Source organism: Spodoptera frugiperda, chromosome 8 (assembly GCF_023101765.2).
Source record: "Spodoptera frugiperda isolate SF20-4 chromosome 8, AGI-APGP_CSIRO_Sfru_2.0, whole genome shotgun sequence".
Classification (NCBI taxonomy): domain Eukaryota; kingdom Metazoa; phylum Arthropoda; class Insecta; order Lepidoptera; family Noctuidae; genus Spodoptera; species Spodoptera frugiperda.
In genome coordinates this window covers 11,301,791-11,328,830 of record NC_064219.1, presented here as the reverse complement: position 1 = coordinate 11,328,830, position 27,040 = coordinate 11,301,791, and the positions used below count along the sequence as shown (strand labels likewise).

At 36.7% G+C, this 27,040-nt stretch overlaps 1 protein-coding gene across 7 annotated transcripts; it reads right to left on the bottom strand.

The window, feature by feature from the left end:
* Positions 1-38: 38 nt before the first annotated feature.
* Positions 39-27,040, bottom strand: LOC118275451 (atlastin). Of its 7 annotated transcripts, XM_035593408.2 has the most exons (14): positions 26,873-27,013; positions 26,608-26,702; positions 14,201-14,251; positions 9,934-9,969; positions 6,808-7,031; positions 6,126-6,272; positions 5,570-5,725; positions 4,710-4,859; positions 4,158-4,296; positions 3,620-3,804; positions 3,131-3,352; positions 2,686-2,900; positions 2,527-2,593; positions 39-2,410 (listed from the first exon to the last, which is right to left on the bottom strand). In XM_035593408.2, the coding sequence occupies exons 2-14, from the start codon at positions 26,639-26,641 to the stop codon at positions 2,270-2,272; spliced, it is 1,767 nt and encodes a 588-aa protein (XP_035449301.2). In that variant the 5' UTR covers positions 26,642-26,702; positions 26,873-27,013; the 3' UTR covers positions 39-2,269. The 7 variants fall into 7 exon arrangements, with proteins under 7 accessions (XP_035449301.2, XP_035449304.2, XP_035449300.2 ...); XM_035593411.2 differs by lacking the exon at positions 14,201-14,251 and having other exon boundaries at positions 26,873-27,012; XM_035593407.2 differs by lacking the exon at positions 26,608-26,702 and having other exon boundaries at positions 26,873-26,994.

Genomic DNA, 27,040 nt, shown 5'->3' with positions numbered 1-27,040 from the left:
ACAGCTTATTAAGGTGAACGGTAAAATAAAAGAATATCAAGTTTTTTAGTCAACTTTATTGTATTAAAACAAATATTTACATGAAACTCCCCTCGTGCGGTCGCGAACTCAATACAACCATCACAACCGCCGTCGTACGTAAGGTTATCAACAAAATAAACTATCAACTCTCAACGAACTATTTATTATCCCATGCCAAGAAAACTGAAACAACATTCATTTTCAATGAATTTCGATTGGCACATGCTATATTATTTATATATAAAAATTTTCACGATATGTTACTATTTTACTATAAAACGTTTATTTACATTTTGTTATAAACAACTACTCGAGTGTCTGTAAGTTAGCAACGCGTGTGACTTGCTTTATGTGAGCGGGAACGTGCGGGCTGCGGTGTGAGATTCTAGTAGTGATATAGAGAGTCGGCTGGCAGTGGACAGGTTGCAGGCAGGCTGTGTAGTGATGGAGTGTTGCTAACTTACTGCGACACTGGCTCCTACACGGCGGGGGGCGCACCCACTCACACTTTGACCAACATTAGCAGTACACAGCGATATAAAGCGGGTTGATATGCTGGCTTTGTACATGTACATTCTACCTTACAATCACAGGTCAAAGTGCTCGAGGACTTATATTTGTATTCGTGAATGTTAGACGAACAGTGCGCCTCTCCCATCTACGTTAAACCATGAAGGATCCCTAATTTTGAGCATAATCGACTAAAATTTTGAACACACAAAGACTTATTTAAAAGAAAAATAAAATGCAAAAATAAAATATAGAATATATCGAACATGATTGACTACTATACATTAATTTCGGACCTCGGATGTATAACAAAATAAATGTTACATTCAGGATTAAGTACATGATTCTTTATACAGTGCAAGGCAACGAGTGTAGGAGTATGTTTCGAGACTAAACGTGACAAAATAAATCCTGTTTGTGCATCCTTTACAACTATAATTACACAAGATTATTACTCTGTTACTTTTACTATTAAATTTGTTATTTACCTTATTGCTTTATTTAACCTATACCTCCTTTGTAAATAGTATAAACCATAAGAAGTGTCCGGCGAGCACCGCGCGGTCTCTCGCCGGCACTTGGACCGTCGCATAGAATAAATGCAAAATTTATCATATTTTGCTTATTTCTCAAATATTCGTAGACTTATCACAAATGTTTTATGTGGCAATCGTAGGTTTCTCTATCCATACATTACAGTGACATTTCTGTTATAATTTCGGTGAAGGTTACCTCTGGATCCGGGAGCATTATTGCCATTACTTAGGAAATTATTAAAACAAACGTCTCGCGCAACGTACAATGATCGTAAACAAATGTGTCATACTTTACAGACACCATGTTCGTCAACAATAAAACTTTAAATTCGTAACGACTTTCATGATTTTAAATAACGACACGGGAACAAATAAACGCGGCACTAAGACAAATTGAGCACAGATATAAATACTAGGACAGAATATACTTACAGCAGATTTACTAAAGCTCAACATTTCGTTGTTTAAAATCATGACAACACTTGAATCGTCACTTCGACAATTTATTTATAAACCATCGAGACAGGTCGGGATGAAATAAGATAATTACGATAATCCGTCAACTGTAGTGGAAACTTTTAGTTTGCGCAATCACTCTTATTTTGCGCAAAGATGTTTCAAATCCATGAGCAACGAATTAAAACGAAGAGAGCTATGATAGATACAAAAATAATTTATCTGATGGCCAGAATTATCATATTTCATCCGTCTCCCAATAGCAGACGCATCGACTAATTTAGTCAACGCACCACAACTAGTTAAGTTAGTCCAGCTCTTAACTAAGTTCCCTTAAACCATATTCACAATACCAGGTCACGATAATGGCCTACTGGCTAAACCTTTGTTACTCGAACATCCTTCGATCATAGTGACTAGAGTCCGACTGGGATACAACTTGTATGTACATCTCTTCGCCACTACTGACTGGATTTTGGAAACATCTGATAGCTGTTTCATACGCTAAGATTTGCAGTAAGCTTTCTCTAGCAGTTATCTTAAATGTTTAGTTAGAAAAATAAGTAGAATTCTAGTGTGATGACCAAAATCATAATCGAAGGATTTAGTCGTCCAATGTCGGCGCAGCGTGAACGTGTCACCAGTCGGGCTCAGTGTGACCTCGTGGTCCGTACTCTAAATAAAGGCTACTTTAAATTTATCTAGCAGTGGCCGGGCGGGCGACAGTGCGGGGGCCCGCGCCACCATCACAACACCTTGTGCTTGCCGTTGGCGGCGGGCGCCGCGCCCCCCGCGCCCCCCGCGCCGCCCAGCGCCCTCTCTGCCGCCGCCGCCGCCGCGTGCTCCATGCCTTTCTCGATGCACGCCTGGTACGTCGGCTTCATCAGCTGCCGGACATATGCACTACATTACTCACACGTCTTACAGCAGTGTCTTTAACACTGTACTCTTTATAACAAGAACAATATCTATAGTTAATATTATCAAAGTAAATACTACTTACATTCTCCCACAGCACGTTGGCGATGTCATCTATTGTTACACCGATCTCGCGCATCTCTCCGCTATACCTGTGACAAGAAAGACCACCGATGTCAATAGATTACACATTAAACGTAGACCTGACTACGATGATGATGATACAGCAATAAATGTTAGTTACCGGATGTATGCCCAGAGCACGAGAGTGAGCAGTGCGATGCCCATGGTGAGGTTGGCGAGGTTGGCGAGTGGGTAGAGTCCGACGAGCCCGAAGACTCCGCTGAGCACGTAGAACATCAGCGCCAGCGCGCAGAACACGGACGGCGTGCGCGCCGCCTTGAATATGTTCTTGGACTCGTTCTGCGCTCGGAACTGGTTGAATTGCTCGTCTAAATCCTGGAAGAGTCATAACCAACTATTAAATACAAGACGACATTTGTACCAAATACATCATTAGTCATCACATGCGACTGGCAAGAAAGACATTTTTTCCAGCCCGACGATATTGGCTCCAGTAAGGTACTCATATACCAGAGAGACGTTTTAAAATGCTCCTATGATTGCGTAAAATAAGGAGTGATTGAGTAAAGAAATATTTGTAAATGCGACATAAAACAGGTAAGTACCTGTATTAACTGGTTGAAGTAGCTCTGACTAAACTCGTCGCCGCCCATCTTGCGCTTGGAGTGGAAGGAGTGGAGCGCCTTGTCCTTGATGCGCGAGTGCTCGGCCTCCAGCAGCTGTGTCTGCAGGTAGGGCTTCGCCCCGCCGCACACCTCTTCCATCAATTTCGTGTACAACTCCTTCGCTTCCGCTACCGCTGTTAAATTGTTGGCTTCGGCTGTGGCCTGGAAACGACAACTTAGTATTACGCGTGAACTGTTGCAATGGATTTGTTGTTTGTTTGTTATTTTTATCAACATAATGTTTTTGCTAAAAGAAAAAGGCGAAGTCAGGACGGATCATTAGAATGAATTGGCTGCGTCAGATAACATTAACGAACAATTATTTAATAACATTTATTTTTACAAACTCATTTACTAAATCTACTGTTAATTAAGAAGTATATGAGCTCTATAACGATAAATTAATAGCATAGTAATAACAATACTAACCACAAGCATGCTCTTAGGCTCGGGCAGTTCGTTTCCTTTGTAGATGTTCATGTATGACTTGAAGTACTGGAGCAGGTCCTTGGCGCGCACCTTCTGTCCGTTGATGAGCTTCGGCACCAGGTTCTCCGGCGCCAGCAGCATCGGCACCAACTGCTGCAGGGAGCACTTGAACTCCATCTCGATGTCTACACAAATATGTTGAGAACATTGTTTTATATGTACAGAGAATAAAATTCCGGTACCTACTTTATAAGGGTTGTTTTTTAATGTCATATGGAACAACTTGATTCTTATCAAACAAAAGTAAGCACAAAGAAAACTTTCTGTAGTTTAGTAAAGAGGTATTTTTTCTCGATGCATGATGGAACATGCCCGACGTATGACAAGAGGCTGTCGCCCTATTACATTGGACTTCCATCATCCATTCTTTCAGCCATCCTTTTCTTAAGTCAAATATATTTACATGCATGAGTAATAACTGTCATTGAGCATTACAGCAGTGATAATGTATTTGAATGTGGGTAAGAATGATGCGTACCTTTGACTCTGCCATCGAAGTCCTGGCTGGTGGCGACGCGGATGCCGGGGTGCGGCATGAGGAAGCAAGCGATCTCGGAGAAACACGACGTTATGTGCTTGCGCAGCGACTGCAGCTCCGGGTGCTGGTTGGACGATACCTGGGGGGGGGGGGCAGTCTTATTGTATACTTTATTTACACTTTACATAGAATATTATGCATACATACATATCGTCACGCCTTTAATCCCCGAAGGGGTAAGCAGAGGTGCACATTATGGCACGTAATGCCACTGTATAACGCACACCCACTTTTCACAATTTATGTTGTAAGTCCCATGTAATAGGTGGTGAGCCTATTGCCATATACCGGGCACATTTCCAGACTCCGTGCTACCACTGAGAATTTTTCGAAAAACCGAAAAAAGCCCAGTAATACTTCGCCCGACCCGGCAATCGAACCCGAGACCCCTTGCCCGGCAGTCGCACTTGCAACCACTCGGCCAACGAGGCAGTATAGAATATTATGTTTCTTACTCAAATAATTATAGTTTATTTTTATATGAATACGTACCTTGAGTCGTCTCTGTAGTATAGTCTGTCCCCCCTGGGCCCCGTAGGGCGCCTCGTAGGGGAAGCTCCAGTCCCTGACGAGGAACTGCAGCCTCTGGAAGGGCGTGCGCCCGCTGTCTTCTAGCGCCAGCCGCCCGTACTCAGTGAATAACTGGAATTTTTATTATAATATACTTGACACATGAAATGTAAGAATTATTCGACGGTGGAGTTATTGTGTAGAGATTATGTTGGTAATACATATTTATCATTTTAGGGCCTATGGATAACTGCCATGGGGAGTCGGCAGCATAGAGCTACATATGGATATATGGGCGGAAGGTGCGACAGACTTTTATCGCGAATAACAGATAAATATAGTTTACAACGAACGCGTGAGTTACCTGTAGCAAGTTGAGTAATTTATCGATAAAAAATATTATACGATTACTCAATCAATCAAATGAGATAGTAACATTTTATTGCAACATCTCAAAACCTCTTTGTGACAAAATGCTCACGCTAAGATTGAGATCATTCTACAAGATTAATGAGACTTTATAGTATTTAAGCTCATTTCAAGATATCCATTATGACTTAAATTATTATCTATACTAATATTATAAAGCTGAAGAGTTTGTTTGTTTGTTTTTTTGTTTGAACGCGCTAATCTCCAGAACTACTGGACCGATTTGAGTAACCGATTTTAATAATAATGTGTTGAATAGCGCATTTATCGAGGAAGGCTATCGGCTATAAAACATCACGGTATGACCAATAGGACCTAAGCAGAGCGAGTGAAACCGCGCGGAAGTAGCTAGTTTTCAATAAAATTCTTCATTAGACCTTATGAACTTTAGCCCACAAATAAAGAGTACATACCTGTAAATGCTGGAGGTCGTCCTCCTGTATGTTCTGCGAGAGGTTGTATATGAGGACGGAGGACACCATGGTGGACAGCGCGAATATCGTGGCGCAGTCCCGCACCGTGGACTCGCTGTCGAAGGCACCCTGCGTGTCCAGCAGGATTATGGCTACCTGAAACCAGAGCAGTCTTGGTTAGAACAACCTATCTTGTTTGTACCAGTTAAATATCTTTAGTTTTATAAGAAAAAGTTAAATCAAATTGAGTTTCTTATTTCGTGAGTGTGTTCACAAATCAGATTCCAGACATTAATCAAAACCTAGATCTAGAACAGACAGAGACCACGAGTCACAGTAAACATTTCTTAACAGTATTGTGGGAATACAATAGCATGCAGTCTATTTTTTAATGTCTCGTTTTTTCAGTAGTATATGCAGTAGCCTTAGTTAGCCAAACTATCATTATCATCAATCACTTAACTGGCGGTATAAGAGACACAGTAGAAAATACATACTTTATTACCAGCCGTCCTGGCGGCCAAACGCTATCCTATTAAAGCCAGTTGGTACGTACCTTCTCCCCATTGTCGAGCGTGGCCTTGAAGATCTCGGACCACATGAGTATGCCGGTGGTGTCTCGCTCGGAGCCGCCGCGCCAGTTGAAGCCCCGCAGCGGCTCTTCGTCGCCGCCCAGCCAGTCATTGCCGCCGTCGGACCCATACTGGAATATAGACACGGACCTTTCAATTAATCACGTCTAGCCTTTACCATTTTTTGTATATGTTACAGATAACTCATGATTACGAATATGGTAGCAGTCTGAAATCGTAACTGATTGATATGCGTGAAACTGCCAACACTTTCGAAATACATATAAACAAACCATTGTCAGGTTCGAAAACAAAAGCAATATCACACATACAGCACACATACATAACCTCATGCCTGTCTCCCATGGGAGTAAGCAGAGACAATGTAACGCCAATTGCTACGATTTTTACATACCTCTTTCGCTTCATCAACAGTCGGCAGTCTTTTTATGCATGCTCGTCGGTTAAAGTATATATGTAATAATAATTTAATACTTGTCTTTGGAGCCCTAACCACCGGTAGCTTGGACCATGCTCCCGCTACTGGTCGACTCCTATTTTTATATTTTTAAATGTTATTTTGTTTTTTATTTTTATAAGTAATGTTTAATAATATAATTTTAGAGTGTTTTAAATAAATATATGCATTTAATACTTGTAACAAACCTTGTGATTCAAATAACGCAAGAAGAAGTCGAGCAGGAAGGACTTGCCCTTGCGGAAGGCGCCGGCGACGGACAGCACGACGACGGGCCGGTCCTTGATGTCGTCCTGCAGCAGCAGCTCCTTGAGCACATCCTCGTCGAGCGTGAACGTGTGGTCCACGCCCGTGTTCACCACCTGCACGCCGTGCGGCCCGCTGCGGGGCGCCGGCGTCGGCTTCTCTGTCACTGGACATGAACAACAATTACACATTTGTAATTCGACATCTGAATCAAGTGTGAAAGGTGTCAGGACACTACTGTCTTGTTAAGAAACTACGCGCGGGAACATACATACGGAATGGCAGTAGAAAAGAGAGATAAATATAAAGTGAGTTTCTTAATAAGTGAGCGTGCATTTAACTTTCAAGAATAAGGATTAATTGTCTTGCAAGGAAGCTGAATTTTCCATTTATATTTCACCAACGATTGGTGACGCTCATCTTTATATTCTGGTGGTTTAATCAGAGTATGCTTCAAACAAAGCAATACACCTAAACTGGGCACTGCTAAATACTCAATTAACTCAAGTTTCAGGCGACTAAATTAACGTAAATTATAAGTTTATGGCCGAGTAAATCACAATTAGCTGTGTAATGGGGGCAACGACAACTTAACTGGCATTTTGGCTGGACACCAAAATAGTTCATTTGCCTCCATTGAACTGTAATCTGTGAGTTATGCCAACATTACGACGATTTTTACGAGACAACGTACTACCGGATAATATTAGGATACTAGAGATCTCCTAACGACCTAAAATCTAAATATAAACGCACTGAAATGAACTCAAAACAGTCTAAAACTACTTATACGTATTTATATTCAGCATTATTATATTATTAAAATAGTTGACTCGTCAAGGTAAACAAGCACCTGAAATATCAGGTGTAGATTGTACGTCCATAAAGAATATAGTTTCTCACGACAGCACGCGAGTAAAAGTGTAAGGTTAAATAGAATAAGTTATCTTTCGGCCGCAGCTCGCGTATCGGAAGGTCGTGGATTTACAAGCAGATAACAAGATATACCTAACTAGGTTTTCACATAGAGATACATTAATATCTGTGCATTGTCATGTAGCCGCCATTCAGTATTATAGTGTTTATTAATATATCTTTGTGTAAAACCTAACAATACATTTTCAACTCTAGATCAAATGTCTGCGGTTCGTTTTAAAATAACTTTCCATCTGTTTGTTTAATGAAAGTTCATAAAAATTCATTTAACGGTGAATATTTAACAAACATACTCGGTTTCGTTTTTAAATTGTTAGTTTTTGTTAGTGAAGGAAAAACAAACGTTTTTAATCAAATAACAATAGCAAAGTGCTTGCGCGACTATCTGTCTTCAATTTGAATTACATAAAAGTGTATATGTTAGCGGAAAGAAATAAAAATATTTAACTTGTTTAAAAGACTGCTTCGATACTGTAGTTATGCCCATTGACATTATGGACAGATGGCTGGAACCTTTTATAATAATTACGACATTGCCCACCGACCGAAATTACGCGAAATGTCTCATTTCTTTTTGGGGACGTTTCGCAATATTGTAGGGAAGTAACGGCGATAATGTGACTGATGAAATCTACATACAATAGCCAATGCGTAGTCACCGCCTGCTTAGGTGATTCAGCGGTAATGTACGCAACTATCTGTCAAAGATAATATACGTGTATCGTCATATAACACGTCAATATATGTTTTTTTTTCTAGATCTTACTTACATATATTATGTTAATATGGTAGTTGTTATTTTCCAAATGAGATAATGGTTTTAGTTATTGATATTCTCAGTAAAGTAAAATAAAGTACTGTCAATTAACTTAAGCCCTTTTCATTATGTCCTGTAGAGGGTAACTTAACTAAATGAAGGGAAAGGTCCACGACATTTTAAGGATGTATACTACTAGTTAGCATAACACAGAATAGTATGAATCTGTAGTGAGTGGATTCACAGAAATAATCGCATTTGACTTTGATACATTTCACGTCTAGTCTAAAGTTCGGCATCCATTGTTTGTCCATAATATTCTTTATGGCAAGGTCGTGCCTTACGCAGAGTTTCGCATAAATACTTTTTGTTTCGATGTTACTAATCAACTTATGATATTTGTGGGGTTTCCAACGATACAAGGTCAATGACACGAAGCAAGATTAGGCACATGAAAGACATATATAAGAAGGTATTTTTCCACTGTTTGGCAGACCCTTTTTTGTTGTAACGCCGTACTTTATGGCTCAGTGTATAAATAATGAATCTATGTAGAATATTTGAGTGCGTAACGTACATCGCATTACCCTGAAAGCTTCTAAGATGACTTGACATCAAAAATGTTAGTGAGGCAATTTTTTTTTAAGTTTTTTTCTTTGCGTGTACTGACTGTTTCAATATGCGCCAGGATAAAGCAAACCTAATGTCTGGTTGCGTATTAATTCTTAAGATTTTCAGTACAAGAAACTCGTACCTTGCAATGATCACCAATCAGAGTATATAACAAAGACAATAGTTAGTCAAAATATTAAACATTAGTTGCAGGCTGACAATACGATCCAGTGCGAACAGCTGCAATACTTTCGCTACACACTACATAGATAGTGGACGATAAAAGAGACATGTATTAAACGATAAACTTTATCGCACGCTTTTATTATGGAGGAACATCACGTTCGTTACTACGTTGTCTGCAGTTATAAACTGTAGTATCATATACTGGATAGAATTTATCATCTGGATACGGCAGTGAGTATAGATAAAAGATTGATACGTGTTACTTGTACATTATAACTTCTTTTCTGCCAAATAAGTTGAAGTCGGGGCGATATGTTTTTCTTTACTTCGTGAACTTAACGTAATCTCATCATATATGTATGTTATCTTTTTTATTTCATAGATTTCGCAGTAAATCTCTTTCGTATGTAATGTGTGTGTTCACTATTTGTTTACTCAACTTTGAATAATAAACTCAACTACATAGAATCGACTACACATTGAACATGATATTAGTACGTTAGTTATCAATAAGAGGTTTGTTATAGTTATTTATTGTGTGAAAATGTTAGGGTAGATACTTTTGTAATAGACTTACATGGAGCCTCGACCCTGGCAACAGGTTGTGACAACGCTAGAAACAATAAGAGAATATACATGAGGTATTACACGTCATAATATTGTACTTAGCAAAATCTACAACATGTTTATTTAATATCATCAATTATATTCAAGATTCTCGAAGTGTTTGTCATTTTCTTGCAAATGTTTGTCAACCCTGAATTAATATGAGAGCCTCCCGAGCAATTCTGATATGGACCGATACCTTTTTCAATTTTAAGGATTGACTTCTTCCTTGTTTTTAAAGCATTGTCTTTTTTCGCTTCAATATCTATGCCCTTAGTACGAGTTTGATTTACGTTAAACGAAAACGATACGAGAGCGCGTTCGATACTCTAACTGGGTGGCTCGAATGAACCAACCAATCAGAGTGCCAAACGCGTTCTCGTTTCGATCTCGTTGAACGTAAAGCAAACTAGTATTAAGGCCCTTGATCGTTCATCTCATTAGTACATAAAAACATTTCTTAACTGTTTAACAAATTGTTGTAAAATAATGAAAACAACGACACCGATCACAATGTACACCCAACATAAAACCTAGTTAAAAACACGTTCAAAAACCAACCAGCTTGATAATGTATGCAACGAGAAAGAAATCGATTAATTGGCAACACAAACCAAGTAGGTCAGTAGATCTACAGCATATTCAAATATTGTGTGTTGGCAACACGGAAGTATGTAACAATGGATATCCTCGGGTACCTGCTAATTGCGAATAATTTGTACTTATAACAACGGAGGTTTGCGTGCGGATGCCGAGTGAAGGTCAAAAAGACTATGTCCGTGTTTTTCGGAGAAGCAGTGTCCTAATAGCTAATTTGCAACTCACGGCCTCCATTCTTGGTAACCTATCCTGCCGGTAGAGGTGGTTATTAGTCAGTCAGTCAGTCAAAATCTCTAAGCTCTACGTCTACAAAGTTGACATAAGCTTCATACAGCTTATGTCAACTTTAGAGCTGAAGATAAGATTTCGGGGCGAGCTGGTTCTACCAGCTAACCAGGATCTATCATGAAATTATGCTTGTTACATGTCATGTGATATGGACTAGTGATGTGGACATATTACTAATGATTTGGACCAGTTGATGTGTACTACTGTAACATACTTTTTTTTGACCGATTGAAAGAGTTCATCGATTCGAAATATAGTAAAAGAGCCTCTTTATTTAAAAAAAAGGTCGTCGGTTCGTTTCCAGTGATCCGCAAAGCAAAAGCAAGATCCATAAAGGCTGCGTAGGTTTCAAAATGTTCAGGTAAGTGTGAATAATTGAAAACCGCCTACGTATTGGATTATATTGAGGCTTTCTGAATGGCGAATGGGAATATGTCAGTAAATATAAATAAAAATGTTTCGGTCGAGAAGCCATTGCGTCGAAAGGACGGAATTAACGACAAGATTGAATAAGCGACGGCTTGTTGTGTCGGACGGAAACGGAACGGAACTTGAAACTAAATAAGCAAATATAAAATCACTCCTTTTACTATTGGCAACGAATTTACTCAAACAAAAATATTGATACGTAAAACGCGTTTTCACCATAATAATTATAATATTGTGAGTCCCACGTAAAAGGCGGTGAGGCTATTGCCATACATACAATGATTAAGTCCCGATTTCCTATAATCGCACTCGGCAGTCAAACTAATTACACAAATACATAAATACATGTAATAACAAAAACATTGGAACAAGTCGGACGTCTGTATCGTGTAATTCAATATTAACAACGCAGTACGAATGTTTCATATTAATTCGCAACGCATCGCTACACCTCTCTTCGATTAGCGATATCAGAATGTTATGTTTGATTGATACAATTATTGCTAATTCTACTATTTTACTAATGGTAAGAATGCTTCAAGATTTAGATACTTTGTTAAATGTTAACTATTTTTTTTTTATTACCTACCTACGTAGTTATTTAATGACTGTTTAGAAGCGCTAGTGGAAATCAAGGTGTGTTGCCCGATAGAAAAGCTAATGTTAAACCAACTTTTCCTACAATTACAGTAGTTATTTCACTATAAAACAGAAGCCAATAATGGAGAATCAAAGCCATCATCACTTTTCGAGTACAAATTTTAATATAAAATTAAGAAAGCAGTTCTAATATATCAGAGGACGTTTTATAGTGGACTGTATATAAGTTATTAATTCCATAGAATCGCAGTAGAAAGTAGTCACACTAGTTCCTAGTTATATGTCCATCAGTCCGAGCAGCACAGCACCCGCTTACTGCTGGTACCTACTGTTATAGATGCCATTAAGTGTCATCTGTATGGTTTCCTCATACTTGGCAACAAGTTAACTACATGAATTGTGATTAACAGTTAAACTGTTCTTCGTACCTATGTAGTTATGTGTTACAATTTGAAAGAACTACACTTCTAAAGGAATATTAAACTAAAATATTAAACAGCTGAAGAGTTTGCTTTGTTTGAACACGCTAACCTCCGGAAGAACTGTTTAGAATTGAATAATTATTATTTTGTTGGATAGTCCATTTATCAGGGAAGACTATATTATATAAAAGATCACGCTACTATCAATAAGAGCCAAGAAGCGGGTGAAACCGGGGAGGGGACCGCGGGAGTAGCTAGTATTAAATATGAACATCTACTTTCTTAGCGTTAACGAAGAATTTCCATTCAACAGTTTTACTACCCGAAGTTAAGACTAGGTATTTAAAAGTTTTCAGGTATTATTAGATATGTAAACAATGAGTGTTAAATAATTACAAATGTCGTTAAAAACTTTTACTTAGATGTGAAAATATATAGAAATTTAAAACACCTTGCAACAATGACGTGTATATGTACATTTTACACATACTTATAATTTTTACTACACGTAAGTAAGTATCACTAACGACATAAAGATGACTACCGCAGATTAACTGAACTTGGTATCATGTGAAGGACTAGGATCTTATTTACAATTACATACCATACCATATACAATTATTACATAAAAGTTATGAATACGAATCATATTTTTTTCATTAAACCGAAAATTGTCTTAAGAGAGATGAATAAAGATCACCTCCAAACAAATCAAAGGTGATAATATCTTTTGTAAGAATATTCCTAAATGCAATAAACATATAACGACTGAATACTAAGTAAGTAAACATGTACATGTACTAGTAAACCCGTTTCACAAATAGATATGTTGAACATGAACATTATCTTATAAACGAGTCATCAAATACTTGGCCACGTTGAGACGCAGTAAGGTAACAGTCCCACGGGTTAAAATTGACCAATTTACTCATTTACTGCAATTAGATTCAAACGTACGACAATGGACTAGATTGGCGGACTTTAGTCATTGTAAGTAAGCTGTAGTAATGACAAACAGCTTGTTTTGCATATAAAAACTTGTTTTGGTATTTCAAATAACACGTAACACAACAGCAAGTAAATGATAATGAATCTTATTCCATTCGACATAAAGTCAAAATAGCTCTGATTGATGGTTATCCGAAATGCAAGCTCAGATTTGTTATGTAAATGTACCATGTATAAATATAGACGATACACGTATTCGAAGTGCATAAGTCTAATTCAATTACAAAACATTCGAGTGAATACCAAGGAATTAATACTTGAGCTAATGTTATTAGTTTCACGACAAACACACCTGTCGTCATGCGATCAACGCATCGCACAGTGCCAAGCATTCACCGACTATCGTGGCACTTTTACTTTATCTTTAATGCCGGGTATTATCAAATATTCTATAGTACAATGTGGTCTCGCCATGCATGGACCACCATGGCTGTAATAACAACGTGACATTAATTGATGCAGCCACTACAAAAAGGTATCGGACGTTTTTTATCGGAAACGTTGCATTATGACTCATGACTACTAATAGAAGCCATGAGAGGTTACCGCGAACTTGAACGGCTAGTCCTAACAAGACAAAAGACGTAGTACTTTACAATTCTTCTGGAGAAATCAACGCAACGTCCCAACACTAGTCATAATTGTATTGAAAGACAATCTTAGATCATCCGACGAGCATCACTTCAACAATGACATAAGCACATGCTTCACCTCAAGATCGAAGTAAATGAAGTCTTGATGATACACTTTACAAATACAACGAGGATCTAGAAGGTCTTTGAGAGCAGAATATTTACAAGCGCAGACATCGATTTGTACAACATTCGACACATGATGTTAAATACTCCAGTTCGGAAAGTTAAACACACAGACAGAGACACGCACACTTACTTTGTATGTCTTTATAATTGACACGCAAACTCAGCTTGCCTACCACCTCGCCTGGAACACAAGTCACAGAGTTCAAATGCTTGCAATAAAAAGTCGCCAGGATACAAAAAAGACAGAACCAGTCTGGCTTGCGTCAGCACTCTAGTCGACACTCGACAGATATTTATTTACTAGTTAATAGTGCCAGTATTAGCACCGATATAGTTTATCGGCGATTCTTAAACATTTGTAGATAGATTCTCTGCCGAAGAAGTAAGAATGTACATTTTCAGTTGTAATTTATTTGTTGAAGACTGTTTCGTCATTCGCAAGGCCATTTAAGCCTGGTATAAAAATTATTTTCCCATTGGTGTCAGCTCACAGCCGTGCAGAAACCAGCTGACACTTTCACTGAGTGCATTATGTGTGCAATGAGACATTACCGATGCACACGAAACACAGGTCTGGCGAGCTCCCAAACTTGAGGCAAATTATGTCAATAACCTGCTTGGACCGGTTCCAATGATTCTTTTCGCGGAAACATTCGGAAACTATTCGTCTGCTTCGATATATTTTTTTATGGATTTTCTTCCTAATGAGGCTGAACGTTTTAGTATTGTGCTTTAGTATTGAAGTACTTCTAAGACATTAACATAAGACCATTCTGGCATGAGCTGATTGAACGGTGATAATTAAGATTCTCAGCTATATAAACCCATAAAAGAGACTGCAATAAAACGTTTGACTAGGTAATTAAAATTCAATTGGAATTCAGCTGGTAAAAAACTGCAATCGAATATGTGCCGACAGTAATTTGTCGGTTACAACTAGTTAATTTGTGGTAGTAACACGATCCTTTGGCGTACAATTGGGAACTTTCGAGGAAGACCATGAACCTATTATGCAGTTATTTGCTCCAACATATATAATTCTTGTTCAGGTCTCGTGGTTGCTGTCAAAGTATAGCTTTCCATGATTCATGTGAACATCGAAGCTGAACTATGTTACAGCTGGCATGTACCCAAGAACCCAATATCAGGGAGTCGGCTGCTGATTGAAAATAATTCTGTTGCGTGAATCGTATACGTACTTCAATTTTCGACACTGATGGATGAATTTTATGGCATGTGGAAGAAAATAGTACGTACTGTTTTAAAAATAAAATCATATGTACAAGTAATGGAAGGCGAGTATGTAGTTTCATCCTACGTTCTGAGACAAATGTTGCTATTTCCGCCTCGTGAAAATACATTTTATACTGTTCTAATAGCAAAGAATTGAATCGGACTTTGTTTACTACCTATTCCAAACAATTTAATAAAAGTTTTTATTAATAAGAATATTGTGTATAACTATTGATATTATCTCAAGGAAATCCTTTGCCAAATGACATTGAACTTTCGACAAAACGATAATCTGAAATTGGTGCCAGTATGCGAAGTGAATGGGAGCTTACCCGTAATAAACCGACCGTATTACCGACTGATGTAATTAAACCATTCATCTAGAAGTTAATGAAAATATATCTTACCGTCTAATGAGCTGATGTTAGGGTTAACAGGTCAAACGAATGCGTCACTAAGATACTCCCTGACAATGAGCTTGTAATTAACTATTTTGCAAAAATGGAAAACCGAAACCAATTATTCAAGACAGGCATTCGTAGAACATGACTTGTTAATGGATTTTCTTTACAAGCTTTCGCTTACAGTGAAACCTCTACAATGATTTGTCTAAATAATGTCAAACAAAGCGCATCAGAGCTGCAGTGTGTCCGTTCTTTCTCGGTTATAAGTAATAGTGGTAAGAAACTAATCGGAAAAGAAAAACTGACGATTGTCAGGCGCAGGCGACTCTTCCCACAAGAACGTGAGAATAGCCATAAAGAATAATATCAATCAAAACAATCGCAGGTTTCCGTTGTTGCACATAATAACTATGCAGTATGCAGGGAAATAACTAGGTACAGGATTGTCACCTTTGGCGGGAACCAGTAAAATGATGGACGCAAATTTGTTTCTATCTGTATTAATAATATTGGCTTTTAATCCGTAATAGTCCGACCATTACGTATTAGGGAACAAAGTTTACATAAAGTACACTCATAATTATGGGTTGGTCAGGTCATAGGTCCTGTAAAGAACTATTGTGAATACTGTGAAAAGTAAGATGCCTTATCTTACGTTTAAGAATCTTTGTTATTCCTATGAAAATATCAAACGATCATTTTAGAAAGAAAATGTGAACAGTAGTGCCAACCCTGAACACAAGTCGTAAAAGGTCCACAGAACAGTAAATTCACGCGAGTGAAGTCGCGTGTAGCATTGACTATACTATCATCACTCGGCCAATGGAATAAATTATCACTTTATCATGTAAACTCGAGAAGAGATTATTCAAATGAGGACGTTGAACCAAAACGAATGATGTCATATAATGCTCTAAATACCGTTAGTTTACATACTACATTTTGTTTGGCTTTGTTGAAGTAACAACATGCCATTACACGAGGCTAAACAACTAAAACTAAACACAGCTAGGAATTTGTTCGAATGGGGACAACACTGCGAAGAATACTAATTTTTTTACCGTCTCTTGAAAACACGTACTCGCTACTGAGCTACCTTCTTTCTATACATACGTCGGAAGAGATTAATGCCCTAGAATATTTTTCTATTGCAGAAGACTATATTTAGTAGTAACTCTAATGATATTAAACGCAGAAGACTTGGTATTGAAAGTAACCCTTCAATTGATAATATTTTGTCACAAAGGAAATAATTAAACTCATTACAACGGTCGTCATTAATTAGCACCGATAATTCAATTAATTTAAACAATGTATTTTGCAAAAGGATATGATATGCATACCGAAATATTGCATTTCAGTTGACCAAGAAATGTTAGAATGACCTTCAAAAATGTTGCAATAGAAAGCAATGTAGCGAAGCCTTGAGAAGCAGACAATATTCTACAAATTTGAAAAATTAAAATAAACAATTTTGTTTTTTCAAACTATTTATTTTAACTTCAGTAGGTGTACAAAGGCTTTTTGATTTTGAGCCTATTTGTTTTCAAGATCGTGTGATTGATAATCACAAGTAAGCATTTCAAGTTAGTACTGTTAACTGTTATACTGAAAGGCAACGTGGTAGATCAGTTAATTTACCTTCTTATTTCCAGTAAAATATAATATTCAGCACTCCAGTTTTGGAGCATAAACAAGAAATAAAATATTTGGATCCCAGTCATATTATTAATCTTTCTAAAATAAACACAAGTAGCTTATTCTTTTGATAGTGAAATAAGATATAAATTAATCAAACGGAAATGCGTTGGAATTGAAAGTATAATACTGTGGATAATGTTGTACATAGATAACTTATCGGTTATATCTAAACCGGTAACGAATTAAAGCTACCATTTGATAACATTAAGATAAAGCCTACTTTTACGATGTTTTATCGAATAACTGTTATCGTAATGAAGGAAACATACATATAATCTATGAATCATTGTTTCTAGCACCGTATTGGACAATATTTGAATACTGTCCGCAAATTAAAGGAAGAGTGCGCCGGCGCCGATAAAAATTGAAATAGAAGTATTGAAACAATTTGTTTTCCACGCTTGACAAGAGAAAAAAGTGGGCGTGTAATCAATTACATTTGATACGCACAGGCAGGAGCTTGTCATACAGAATAATTAAATTAATCAATTTATCAGATTAGGGAATAATTTATATTGATTCAAGGGGCAATAAAGTTTCGATACCATTAAGAATATAAGTAAAAGACATATTTTAACTGTTACACGTAACACAGAAGCAATAAAGCAGTAATAAATTACTTTAGACAAACAGATAATGTAATCATTAAGAGAAATTGTACCACAAATACTGTAGTTAAGCATTACTGTTTCAATAAATTGGCACAGGGCACAAGTCGTTACAGAGTTTGTAACAAGAGCTCTGTAGGCACAACCAGCACCTTTATATATTTACTACAGTCAGACAAATATCTCAACTGTTCACATTCTCACAAAGATAACGGTTTTACCAATAAGACTGGTTTTGAATTGACTCTAATGGTATTAGACTTGCCGAGATAACATTGCCTGCATACTATGAATGGGTGTAACAAGCGCATTTGTCTACTACAGTGCCATATTGTAGTTACATTGTGTATAATAATGGTTAATCTGATTCAATTTATAATAGTTAGTAGAGCAAAACACAAATGTATGCAATTAAAGGACAAAAAATATAATTGACGAGTTATTTTCTAATACAATATTGCATCGTCTTCAAATAATTTTTAAAAGATTTTATCTGAACAGTAAACTAGGACTAGGTTACGTGACCATGTTAAATAAATAATGTAAAAATATCGATTGCGGACCGAGGGTCAAATGCGACTACTTAATATTTAACCGCTGCAATTATGCATGAACAATAGGAAATGTGTTTAGTCATGGAGAATTGGAGAAGGCCTATAATCTCCATTCACCCACCAAAAGTCGAACCATTGTCAATTATTTGAAATTGGTCAACAATAGCCGGTAATCATGAGAGCTGTGTTGAATGGATCGAACTCTGCGATTGCCACTTGACCTAATAATCCCGCGTATGTTTTGTGACAAATGGTGTGGTTGGTATGATAGTCTACATCCTATATTATGAATACGAAAGTGAATTTCTAACACTTTTCATTATAAATCTCTCAACCGATTCCGATGCATATGAATGAAATACTAGTGTTCAATTTGCATAAATTGTCTTAAGAACGGCAGCAATAAAAACAATCAGCCTCGTTGTCACATGAGTTGTCAATAAGAACAAATAAAAAAATGCAGTAACGGCTAGTTGCATACGGATTATGTAAATGTATGCTTCTGTATGCTACACCAACCATGTGGATGTGGAACACAGCTAATGTTGTGCGATTGCAGGAAACCGACCGGATTGCCATCCTTTTAGATTGTTTGCTATCCTACTTCGGAAACGCTTAGGATGTTTTGTACTACAGCTGTTTTCTATATAATCATATGTTTTAACCGCAAAGGAGTATTTACGCGGCGTCGAATTGGAATAGCTACAGAACTGAAAAAGTTTTCTTTGTACAACTGTTGAAACAAGAATAACTTCAAAGCTTTGCTTTCATAGTTTGTATTCGTTGTTGATAGCAAGATATTTACGCTTTTGCAAGAAGAATTCATTTCAACGTGTACTATTACTAAAACTATTTCCTAAGGAAATTATTTCAATTTGAAACACTTGAAGTTGTCTATCCGATTTCAATTGATACGATTGAACTTTGAAGTGTAATCACTTACGATAGGTAAATTAATGAATTACATAGATAATATTTACTAAACAATTAAGATCAGATAATATACACTAAGACAAATCCTCTCAAAATTACTCCAACCAAGTTCCTAACATCCGCTACGCGCCACACGCATGCCATTCAGAAATGGACATGTGTTTAGCAATTTAAAAGTTGCGTAAGCGCCACAGCTTTCTAAATCAACGGGGCTATTGCTGGCCGTCATTCGTAGTATACATTCCTTTAATGACAGGTAACTAAACCATGAATTATTCCCACTCTCCTGTATCCGCCAGTTAAATTCTTATTTATGTAGGTACTGTTATATTTGTAATGGGATGTTATGAGTTTCCAATCAGACGTGGAAAGCATCCTGTTACCACCTTGTCTCCAACCGGTTCAGATATCGATTCTATGTACAATTTAATTAAAACTTTTAACGATCTCTCTGAATTGTAATAACCGAACTTTGTTATTTGAAGAAGAAAACGTTTTAAAGCGTTGCGTTGCTGAGCGCAAAACTCAGGAATGGAAGGAGCGATTCTGTTAATTATTTTTTACGTGGCGTTTGCAGGAGATTAATAACGGAAGAAAAAACATCTATCTACTAGACGAAGCCGTGACGTGTCAGGTCAGCTTCATCAAAATTCATGAAGCTGGTGATGATTATCACAGCGTCGATGATATAATAATAATAAATCAATAATTGAAGAGTACTACGGACAGGTGAAATAATATCTGTGAACGATAACAAGACACTTGCAAAGTCAAGTGTATTTCCTAGCTTAGACCACAAGTAAGTGAATATCGCATGTCCTATACAATCTAGGCATCTAGATACTAGTTACCTAGGTTTGCACTATAGATGGGAATGCAAAGCGAGGCTACCAGGCATTTATTGCGACTTATTTGCTTCTAGAGACGATTAAAATGCTATGTAAATTGCACGTTCTTTGAGAGCTAAATTGCGTTAAGCGATACTTCATCTGTCTAGCATTTTATGAAGATAGCTAGTCGTTTTGTGGCTCAGAGCTTTTTAATGCTGTTTGTTGGTGACTAGAATAGTTTTGGAATTGAATGGAAGAAGCTCACATTATAATATAAATTAATATCATTGACAGACCTTTCTAGTTGCTAAGCGAAAATGCGTAACATATCTATTAGGCTGAGAAGCTTTCTGTTCGATCGATAAATAAGTCATTAAAACACGTTGCCTGATGACTTCATGAATGAAATAGACCTTTAAACACTACGAACAAAGTTAGTTTGCATGGCAGTAGTAATAAATTCTTTGCAGCCTTATCCAAAACTAGACAATAAACACACTAATCTACATTATTAGCAATATAGGTCAAAATAGATTGTACAATACACTTTGTTAGGCTGCGCGTGCGACTCTGCCTGATTCTAATCGATGCAACCTTGAATCGAAGTATTGAACGGGCGCAATCGATACCTATATTTTGATACCGAATCGAGCATCTGTTATTTGGAGTAAATAGTTTAATAGTTAGATAGTTTTTGTTACAAATAGTGACACAACAAGATTGGGAAACTTCCTGATGGAAGTAGATGTTTCAACAAATAAATTGCACGTAGATTTAAGACCATCTACAAAAAACCAACAGTCGAAATGTTTCAACAAACATTTCTTTGTAACTCTTATCTTCTAAAAGACTACACCAAATTAGATAATTCTGTTTCTCGTACCTACTGTGACTGTCAGTTTTCCTAATAGTAAGTAAGAAACATCCACCAGAATAATAAATCAGCGAATATATAGATTTTTTCAAAGAACCTAAACACATTAGCATTCGGAATGCGTGGTGACAAACTGACCAAGATGACAAAAACTACGGAATGTTTGCATTCGTAAAACAATATTTAATTTAGAAGGTGCAACCGTTTGCAGAAGACTTTCACTGGAGTGAGCCGTAGCGCCGCAGCCAACTACGTAACATCACGCAATGCGCAAAAGGGGTCACGTTGTCACAAAGGTCACGATATCGCGTCAACGAACCGTAAGTACTCCACTTATATTGTTAACTAACTGCACGCGGACGAGAAGACGCCCACGTGCACAGAGCTCTTTATTTTCTTACATAAAAACTATCATACATGTGTAGAAGTCATATGAGGTACTATGGTTTTTGCTAGACATTATTTCAATACCCCAAAAACCCGAGCGTGACTTGCAGTTTGCTTCGAAACTGGTTCAAGTAATTTAGAATAGTCTTTACTTTTAGTCAAGATGCCGAGAAATACTAGGTAACTAAGTCTCAGCAAACATGATGTTATCTCAACCTTAGATTCTAGATCAACACGGCATGGGTGACTAGAATCGTGCGTGATGCATCATCTCGTTAATCTTATGTAAGTTCCTTGTACTTCAAACCACATGAAAGTTTTGGTAAAACCACAACGTTGTTATATCATGTTGTAGCATTGGAAATTGGAACAAGGCAGTCGTGGGCTTGTTTATTGTTACGATTTGTAACGCAATTGGAGTGACGACGGCGTGAAAACAATGTGCAGTACCGGTACCGCGGTAATTTAATTATTTCAATTACTAGCAGTGAAGTACAAGGGGCAGACCAAATACGACAAATCATCGAAAGAAAGAAGATCTCAAGTGCAGCATCAAAAACTATATTTGTAAACGAATATTATTTTAGGAGGAAAAAGCAAATAGCTGTATGTTTTCCTCTCTAGCCAACGCCATATCTCTACAACCGGTTAAAAGCTTACCGCATTTACAAGATTCCAGTGAATACGGACCTACCATGGAGGTATCTTTATAATGACTAAGAAACACCGCACTGCTCGCAGTTAGTATTTGAGATCAATATACTGTCAATAGACATACGAACAATGTTTATTGTTATAGCTAGAATTTTGGCAAAACAAACTATAACCGCGCCAGGCCCAGATACATTTATATTTAGAGGTAATTGACTATATCTGTCTTGATCCCGGGTAAGAATACCATCCCCACATATCGTGGGTGTTACACAGCTATACATAAGTATTATGTACTGGTAGGAACATAGAATAGGCTAGTTTCCTACTAGTCAAATTCAATACTTTTTTCGAAACGTCAAAAACGATATTTTCTATGAATTTTGTATGAAATAGTGCATTATGACGTCATTAGATTTTTACGTCAAATAGCAGACTTATTTCTAGAAAGTTAGCTAAAAACATTCGAAAATTAAATAGTTTCATCAAATTAATTTATGAATGAGAGTGTTATTATTTTTTAATATTTTATTGTATTGAAAAGTTGTAATAATTTATTTTTGACCGAGGATAGTACCCAATTTCTTTCGAGATTTACTTATAAGAATGGCTTACAATCGAGTGCATTAAAATTCTTTAAGTAGGTATTTTAATTTTAAAGACATGTTTCTATATTTTCCTCAATTTATCCTAATCCTGTTTTACTTTATTATATACAGACTGGATGTATGAGTGATATGAGGCGGATGTATGTGCATTGTAGGTTTCAGCAACTGTGCTTAGCCTTGACAACTTGCAAACTCACACAAAGAACTTGCAGACTTTATAAAAAGTCCGTTTCAGATTAGTTTTCACAAAACATTATTATTATGAAACATCAATTTCTGATTACTTTTTTCTCAAAAGATTTTTTTTTTAAGTTCAGCTTGATTTTCCCAATTCTTACGAAGACGCGAAGGAATGTGAAGAATTTGGCCTTCTAGCTTATCTGTTTCCGAGAATCGCTCTACAAAGCGGACGAAGCTTGCAGTTATCGAGTAGGAACTGATTGTCTGCATTCTAACGAGCGCATGACCCGACCTTTACGCAACGGACCTTGGCAGAAAGCCGGGAGCAACAAGAAGAAAATAGGTTTGCAGATCACAGCGTCGAATAGCCGCATACGTTGACTCGAAGAGACCACAATCTGTGGCAACGATTTACTTAATAACTGTACTATAACCCCCAAAAATGTGAGCTAAGTAAGGTACGATGTTACTTAACTAGTTATGAAGTTCCAAAAGGCCAGTCTATTATCATTATCCAGACTCCGCAGCTACATACCCCGGGGTGCCACAGGATAATTTGTTGGAAGCTAGCATCAAACATTTTGCGTACGTATTAAGCCGAGTTTTTTCAACGTCATAAAGGAGCCTTTAATTAAGTACGAGACTGGTTATTATTAGAATAATACTACACGCTTGATCTCATCTCGGTTACACGAGAACCATCACAAGCTAGTCTATAATTTGTATAAGATCTAGCCCAACCACTTAATTAATGGTTTCTAGAAAACTATTCCAATTAACGTCTAGATTTTAAATAACGTTATTTTGAAAAACTAGTAACAACGAAACACGTCTAGCACACATTAGAAGGGCGTTGACCCACACCTACAGTTATTTATGTATTTAAAACATCGTATTGTTTGTGCCTAAGTGGGTTTGCAGTGGGCGCGACAATCCTTGAGCGCTCAATACACAATATAAAGTAAACAATCGTTCTGAAGTAAATGAGACAGATCGGCATCTTATCAATGCATTATTATTGCCATTAGGGAGTGTCTCGGCTCGAGCCTAGTCTTGGTCTACATCTTAACACTTAATTGTGATTTAAACTGAATAGGTATCTATGTAGCTAAACGCGTCAATAAAATTATACGGCGCAAGTATTGCACTGCTGTCGACGAGATAAAAATTCTGCATAATTATAAATGTTCAAGTGTAGCTAGTTTATAGCAAGAAATTCCTGGTTGTTTATAATAACATTACTTATTGTATGTGAAGGCATTATGTGCATGTCTGCTGGCAGTGTTGTAAGTACATAAACAATGACATAGTTACAGAGGAACTTGTTTTTTTTATATAAACTTACAAACACATAAATGTGATTTATTACGAATGGTGTGAAATAAAAATTGCGCCAATTTTTATGTGTAGCGCTAAGGAAATCAGCTGTTTGTTTGTATGAGCATTTTATATCACAGAAATGCCATGAAAATTGTTATTCTCGGTATCAAAAATGGCAAGTAGCTTCACAAACACAAACTTGTATGTAAAGTATATCTAAAAATAAAACTCAAAGTACATAATTAAATTACATATCATTATAAGAACATACTTTTTGTTTCCACTTATTCCATCTACAAAAACAAGTTTAAACAAAATGCTAACTTTTGTAATGTTGGCAACAAGATATCAATAAAAAAAACAATAATAAGACACAGGTATCACAAAAAAACAGCCTAAGAAACAGGTAAACCGGCTTGTGTGTGCTTTTTGTATTAGAAAAAGATGTTTAAAACTATATTCAGATCAACAAGTTGTGTTTAGACTTTGTACCAAGGGTGAGGTCAAGGATAATGCTTCTAATGCTTAAATATTTTGTACAATATTCAATAAGCATAAATGCAAGTTGAATAGAACCATATTGAATTAATATTTAGTCTATGAACAATGCAAGGTCTAAAATAATCTCTGTTAGTTTTTCAATGACACAGATATTTTTGACACTAAAATTGACTGTGATTTATTTACATGTATTACACATATTTAATGATTCATCATTACTAGCATGAGTTGCGAAAATTTATTATTTCGTTCAATGAAATTGATGCAATCAAAATAATTGTTGTGTTACCTTTGACCATATGGCCGGCAATGGCGTAACTTGTGTGATTGTGTGTATAACTATTTATTGGCTACTAAAAACTACATTCAAAATACTAAGACAAACTGCATACTAAAAAATCTAAATAATTCTTTAATCCAACTTAGTTCATATGTAAACGAAGATAATTTTTTACACTTCTTTTACATAAATTATCCATTGGTGGACATTATGCCTAGACAAATAAGATTTAAATTACAATCCATCAGTTTGTCATTTAGCGAAGCTAGTCATCATCGATTAAATAATAGATTTTGTTATTTATATTAACAGACATAAAAAGGTACTTTGATTTTAATATAAAAACACATTTAGACTAATAAGAAAAGAATTCAATGAATAGTGAATATTCTTTCTTTTGTTGTCCATAAAAAATAGACAATGCAGTGTCTAGTTTCTTAGACTATTTCAGACCTTGGATGGTGACCTTATGAGGTTCAAGGAACACTGAACATGTTACATGGCAATAGGCACGGCTCAATGAACTTATGGACAAATAAAAATACTTAAGTATGGGCAAATATGGCATTGTATTTCTTTGTTTATAGTATGCGGTTTAATTAAAACAAGGTTCAATATTGTTTTAGCAAGTTTGTGATTCTTTGTTAAATAGTGTCATTGCTGTTTGTATGTACCATTAGTACATATGTTTTAATTAATGTGCTTGGTCTGTAGTTTGGTGTTCCATTAAATTAAATAGCTTATATTTTAATAAAGTATTGGAATATCAGACAGACATAAGCATAAAGTGCATTAATAAATTCATTACAATAACAAACAATGCTATCTTCGTTGGTTCACTACAGTTATGTGGGTTATCAGCAGTTAAAAATAATTTGTTTAAAATAATAATCGGACATGTCACAAATTCAATTAAAAGAATATTGAGCTAGTACATGTTTGTCAACAAGTTCACACAATAGATATCTTGCTTTCTGTCATTTTTAGTTATCAAATAGGCAAATACACATTTTTATAATTACTGTAGTAATCGCTCACCCTTGGAAAAAACTTACGGAACCATTCATTATGTATTCCTTCAACAATTGTTACAATAATGCAATAATAAATTAATGAAACAGGCTCATTAATATTAGCCTTCAAATGAAATTCTTTGTGCTTGATACTGACTATTTGTTTTATATAATTAAAATCAAATTGGTGACTTGTCAACTCTTAATGACTGGCAAATTACCAGATTCAGATTGTTCACACACTGTGAAACATTCTAATTGGATAAGAAAGTAACATTTCGAATATTTAACGTTCGTCATGTACAGCTCATAAAAATACAAAAACTGAAAACACAACGTATGACCAAAGTTCAACACGTAGTCGTAAGGTTAAACCCGCGCAAATAAACAACATTAATTACGTTCTAGCGCACTTAACCTCAGCCTAATATCGAATATTTACAACAAAACAATGTAGTACCTGAGTGGAGGCTCCTGTCCGCGCCCCCGGTCATGTTCACTACAGTCCGTCCAACGGTACCACTCAACGCGTCAGGCGGGCGGCACACTCCGCTCCTGGCGGCCCAGCACCACAAATCCACGCAGCAATTATAAAAAGAACCCAATTTCAATGTCACAAAGGTAACACGAGGGTAACGGGGCTCGGCGACGCAGCCGATTCGCACTGACGTTCGCGATACTCACTAACCACGCGCTCTAACCATAAATATCATAACATAATTTACCTTCTCCCTCATGGTAATCAGTTTCTCGATGTTTATGTCCTTCGACTTCAGCCATATTCAATTTATTTATTTCGAGATCTGACTGGACTGAACATAGCGACGTAAAATTTTTCCAACACGACGCAAGTTGACAACCTTGCGAAGAAAAAAAGACGTGTCATACTGTCA